Here is a 6000-nt window from a genome sequence, read left to right on the forward strand (position 1 = left end):
ATGATTGCCTCCCTGATGACAGAGTTAAGGATGTTTCAGAGAGGCTGCTAGACATTCTAGAGGGGAAGAGTGAACAGCCTTAGGTCATGGTACCATATTAGTATCAACAATATAGGTTAAAAAAAAAATAAGGTTTTACAAGCTGAGTATAGGAAATTAGGATCAAACTTAAAATGTAGCACCTCAAAGGTATAATAACAGGATTAATACCAGTGCCATGTGCTAGAAATAACAGGCTATATCAGGTGAATAAGTGGGTAAAAAAATGGTTAATGGGTGTAATTCATATTCATACGATATTGGGACCAGTTCTGGGCAAGATGGGACCGGTACAAACAGTACAGGTTGCTTACAGGAACAGGATGAATATTCTTAGGGAGGTGTTTGCTGGTACTATCCAGAAGAATTTTAACTAGAACATGAAGGAGATAGGAAACTGAGCAGGGAGACAGAAAGGGGGAAGCAAGGATAGAAATGAAAACATATGGAAGGCAGAAAACCTAACAAGGCTAAAAAGGCAATTCTAATGGCATTGTATCTTAATGACATGGAGCAGTTGCAATAAAGTAGATTGTTTAACAGTGCTTAGATATATACAGTTATGATATAGTTGCAATTATGGAGACTTGGCAGCAGGGTGACCAAGGATGGGTACTGCATATCTAGGGTATTTATTATTGCCGATTATTCAATCTCCATGGAAAGTATTCATAGTAAAGGAGGAAATCAATGCAATAACGGGGAAGGATATTGGCTCAGAGAATAATGATGTAGAATCTGTACAGGTGGAGATAAGGAACACCAAGGGACAGAAAACAATGGTAGGGGTTGTTTAGAGGCTCCCAAACAGTAGCAGAGATATAAGGGAAGGCATTAAATAGGAGATTACAATCATATAATCCCTACAGTGCAGAAGGAGGCCTGATCTGGGCTAAGAAGATTTGCTTTGGTGGTTGGAACTCAGGCATCCCAAGCATGTGGCCAGCCTAGTCTGCACCTCTGAACAGTAGCCCACTCAGACCCACCTCCTACACACCCATAACTCCACATGTGGTTTTACCATGGCAAACCTACATATCCTGCATATCCCTGGACACTGTGGGGCAACTTCTAGCATGGCCACTCCACCTAACCTGCACATCTTTGGACTGTGGGAGAAAGCCCACACAGGCACAGGGAGAATGCACAGTCAGTTGCCCAAGGCTTGAATCAAGCCCGGGCCCCTGGTGCTGCGAGGCAGCAATGCTAGCCACTGTGCCACCACGCCACCCTATTAGAGATGCAAGCAATCATAAGTGACTGCATATACATTGGACAAAAAAGGATAGCTGTAATACTATGGGGCAAGATTTCCCAAAGTATATATGTGTTTTTTTTTATACCAATATGTTGATGAAACAACTAGAGAGCAGATATTCAATATTGCATTCAATCTGCAAGTGCTGCCTTTGGATGTCTAAGGATGACAGTCTTTGATGACCATGACATCCATACTGATGCCAAGATCCTTTTGTATAAGAAAGCCATCCTGCCAACTCTTCTGTATGTTTATGAAACTTGGACTATGTATAGACACCACCTCAAGACCCTTGAGAAGTATCATCAATGTTTGAGATGGATTCTCCACATCACCTTGGAGGACATGCATATTAACATCAGCGTCCTTGAAGCAGCTAATAGCACCAGCATTGAGGCTATGATCATCAGAAAGTAACCGCACTAGGCTGGCCACATGCTTGGGATGCCTGAGTTCCAACTACCAAAGCAAATCTTCTTAGCCCAGATCAAGCAAGGCATTCGAATGAGAGGAGGACAAAGGAGGAATTTCCAAGATTCTCTGAAGCTTTCCCTCAAGAAATGCCAAATAGATGTCAATGCATGGGAAACTCTTGTTCGGAAGACTTGGAAGAAACTTCTGCATGAAGGGACACAATTCTTTGAGAATGCCCATTGCAAGAGGAAGTATGGAAAAGGAACTAGAGAGAGGAATGACAATGATCTTGAGACTGGAAGCACCTGCCAAATGTGAGGTCAGAAATGCAGCTCTAGGATCAGGCTCAGCAGCCACAAAAGGATATATAGACCCAATGACCAGTGATATGGAATTTCCTAGTTAGATAAACATACTCATTAGCAAGTGATCGCTGATGACAATGGCATTGAGAAAGAATTAACAATTTTGTTGTGAGGGGTCCGTGGGGAAGAATGACCATAAAATAATAGAATTGTTCATTAAGATGGAGAGTGAAGAAGTTGAATCTGAAACTAAGATCTGAATCTAAATAAATGGAGCTACAAGGGTATAAAGTATGAGTTGACAATGCTAGATTGGGGAATCTTAATGAAGGTGTTGGCAGTAAAGAAGGAATGGTTAATATGTAAGGAATGAATATATGATTTACAATGATCATTTATTTCTAACTGGCACAAAATAAAACAGGAAAGGTAGCTTACAAAAAGAATTAAGGATAATATTAGAACTAAAGAAGAGATATTTAAAATTCCCAGAAAAAAAATCAGCAAGCTTGAGTACTCAGAACAGTCTAGAATTCAGCAAGAAGAGATGAAAAGATTGATCAAAAGGGGAGAAAAAAAAAACACAGTATGAGAGCAAATTTGCAGGGAACATAAAAACTGACTGTAAAAGCTTCTATAAATATGTGAAGAGAAAAAGATCTGTGAAGGCAAACAAAGGTCATGTACAGTCCAAAATGAGGGAATTTATAAATGGAGAATAAAGAAATGACAGAAGAATTGAACACATGATTTTGTTCTGTCTTCACAAAAGTGGATGCAAATAATTTCCCACAAATGTTAAGAAACCAGGGGTCTAGCAAAAGGGTGAAATTGAAGAGAATCAGTATTAGTTAAATAAAAAGATGCTATTTCAAAATGAATGAATTTAAAGACTGACAAATTCCCAAGGCCTGATAACACAGATCCCAGAGTATTACTAAAAGAAGCAGCCCTGGAAATATTGGACTCACGTCATCATCTTCCAAATTTCTACAGTTTCTGGAGCAGTTCCTACAAATTGGAGAGTGGCAATGATAATCCAACTATTTAAAAAAGGACGGAGAAAATATCCTGATTTACAAATCAGTTAGCCTAACAGCAGTAGTGAGGAAAATACTAGAGTCAATTGAAAAGCACTTGATAACAGTTCATTTGGAAAACATTAACAGAACTGAACAAAATCAGCACGGGTGCATGAAAGAAAAATCATACTAACTAATCTACTGGAATTTTTTGTGGAGAAAATTAGGAAAATAAACAGGGAGAACCAGTATAAGTGCTGTTTTTAAATTTCAAGTCTTCCAATAAGATCCCACATAAAAGCCTAGTGGAAAAAATTAAAGACCACAAGATTAGGGGTGATATACTGACATGGACTGAGAATTGGTTGACAGGGGAATTGGTTGATGAAAACAAAGAGTGGCAATAAATGCTTTTATTCCAGGTGGCACATGGTGATTAATATTGTATCACAGGGCTTAGTGCTTAGGAAGCAGCTATTCACCATAAAGATGAATGACTTGGATGAGGGAACCAAATGCAATATTTTCAAGTTTGCTGACAGCACAAAACTAGGTGGGATTGTGAGTTGTGAGGTAGATGCAAAGAAGCTTCAGGGTAATCTAGACAAGTCGAGTGAGTGGGCAAACACATGGCAAATGCAGTATAATGTGAAGTTTTTGGTTCACAACCTTGGTCTAATCATGGACAAAAGAGCCTGAATTCGAGAGCTAAGGTGACAGTGAAAATATTTGTCTGATTGTGGCATCAAAGTGTCCAGGCAAAACTGAAGTCAGGGTAAACTTTCCACTGGTTAGAGTCATACCTTGCACAAAGGAAGATATGATTGTTGGAGGTCAATTATCTCAGTGCCAGGACATTTATGCAGGAGTTCCTCAGGTTAAGGCAGTGCCCTAGACCCAACTATCTTCAGCTGATTCATGACTCCCCTCTGAAGTGGGAATCTTCACAGATGATTGTGTAGTATTCAGCGTATTCACAACACCTCAGATACTGGAAGTCTGTTTCCATGTGCAGCAAGTGGTAGCAGCTGTGCTATTTACGAGATACATAGTAGCAAATCATGTCGAGCTCAAAGGTTTTACTGTCCAGAAGGACAAGAACAGCAGATGCATGGGACCACCACCACATGCAAGTTCCTTCCAAACCACATGACATTCTAACTTTGAATTACCCATTGCTTCACTGTCATTAGGTCACAGTCCTGGAATTTTCTTTCAACTTCATTGTGGATATATCGACAACATGTCAACTGCAATAACACTAGAAAGCTGTTTATTCTTCTTAAGGGTACATTAACATTGGCTTAGTCAGGGGTTTCCACATCCTGTAGACATTTAAAAAAAAATCACTGACCCTTATGTGGCACGGGTTAGGGCCCTGAATTTCTGTAGGACCTAGGTTCCCATGCCATTTTAAAAATCCTGCCTGCACTACCCATTTCTAGTATTTGTCTAATAATTTTGTTGTTTCTTGATTTCATAGATGTACCATTTGTTTTGGATGAAACAAAATCCGAAGAATATTTTTTATTAACTTCTGGAAAGTTACTGTATGCTGTTTCATGGGGAGTAAGTGAAGATGGCCTTGCCCTTGCACCACCTGCACTTAAACCAAAAACCTATAAAGAAAGGTAATTTGGACTGCACAGTTTTTAATTGACAAGGACCAACTCAAAAGATATGAAGCATTATGGTCTCTATATCAATAGGTTTGTTTTCAATTCCTGTTCACTGTTTTTGTGAATATCTCCTTGTCTTCAACTGTCCTGTTCCAAATATTTTTACTTAAGCTACTTCTGACTTTTATCCTCTATTTCTTGCTTGTCTTTTGTGTTTGTTGATCTGTGCATTTTCCACATGCTTTTGCTCTTTGCATGTTTATTTTGCTGACAACTCGTGTAACCGTAAGGAAATAGTGACCAAGATATAGTTAGATTCCATGTAAAAATAGAATAGTCAATGTTAAAGTTTCTATAACAGATATGTAAAATTCAGTTTATAAAAAGGAATGTAGTATAAATTAACCGAACTGAATACTGTAGTTTACTTTTAGGACAATGAGTTGACAATTGAATATTTTCAGATATGAAGGATAGAACACAACTTAAAGCGTTTTCAATAAGCCAAAAGTAGTACAGCAAAGTATAGAATTTCGTGGATAAATAGAAAGATTAAAACTGAACCAAAATTTGAAGGAATGCATTTAAAACTGATCTATCAACACCACATTAAATCATAAATAATAGAGAAAATCACAGAATCACAGAACTGTTACTGTGCTGGAAAAGGCCATTTGACTTATTGTGTCTCTACCAGCTATGGGCATTTTAACCTAATGTTAATCACCTGCTTTTTCCTGAAATTCTGAACAATGTGTCTATTTAAATAATCAATAAATGTGGTTTTGAATATCTCAACTCAACCTGCCTCCATCCCAATTCTAAGCAGTGCATTTCAGACCCTAACTACTTGCTGTGTGAATTTTCTCACTTTACATAATTTATTCTTTTGCAAAATACTTATCACTTTGCCCTCTTGTTCTCGATCTATTTACAAGTGGGAACAGTCTCTCCCTAACCACTCTATCCATACTTCTCACGATTTTGAAAATTTCTGTCAAATCTTATCAGCTTTCTTCTTTCCAAGGTAAACAACCCAACTTCTCTAATTTTTCCTTGTAACCGAGTGTCTCATCCCTGGAAGCACTCTCATAAACATCTTTTGCATTCTTTCCAACACATTAGAGTGAGTCAACATGACTGAAGATTGAGGTCTGTAATGCTGGAGACCTCAGAGGAAGGCAGGATTGATCATCTACTCAGTACTTCTGGCTAAAGATGATTGAAAACACTTCAGCCTTGTCTTCTGGTCTGATGTTCTGGACACCTACTCCCCACCCGCACTCCCCACCACCAACCAACCCCCCCCACCCCCCCCCCCCCCCCCCCCCCCCCCCCCCCCC

The 6000-nt window shown here is 39.0% G+C and overlaps 1 protein-coding gene across 1 annotated transcript in view; it reads left to right on the top strand.

The window, feature by feature from the left end:
• The window catches only part of LOC109922808 (protein CC2D2B-like), a 158169-nt gene that overhangs the window by 54620 nt on the left and 97549 nt on the right, over nt 1-6000 (top strand). Inside the window, exon 15 of the mRNA XM_048609173.1 lies at nt 4522-4669. Coding sequence (XP_048465130.1) covers nt 4522-4669 — 148 coding nt within the window. The remainder of the gene's footprint in view (nt 1-4521; nt 4670-6000) is intronic.

Source organism: Rhincodon typus, chromosome 20, assembly GCF_021869965.1.
Source record: "Rhincodon typus isolate 14 chromosome 20, sRhiTyp1.1, whole genome shotgun sequence".
Classification (NCBI taxonomy): Eukaryota; Metazoa; Chordata; class Chondrichthyes; order Orectolobiformes; family Rhincodontidae; genus Rhincodon; species Rhincodon typus.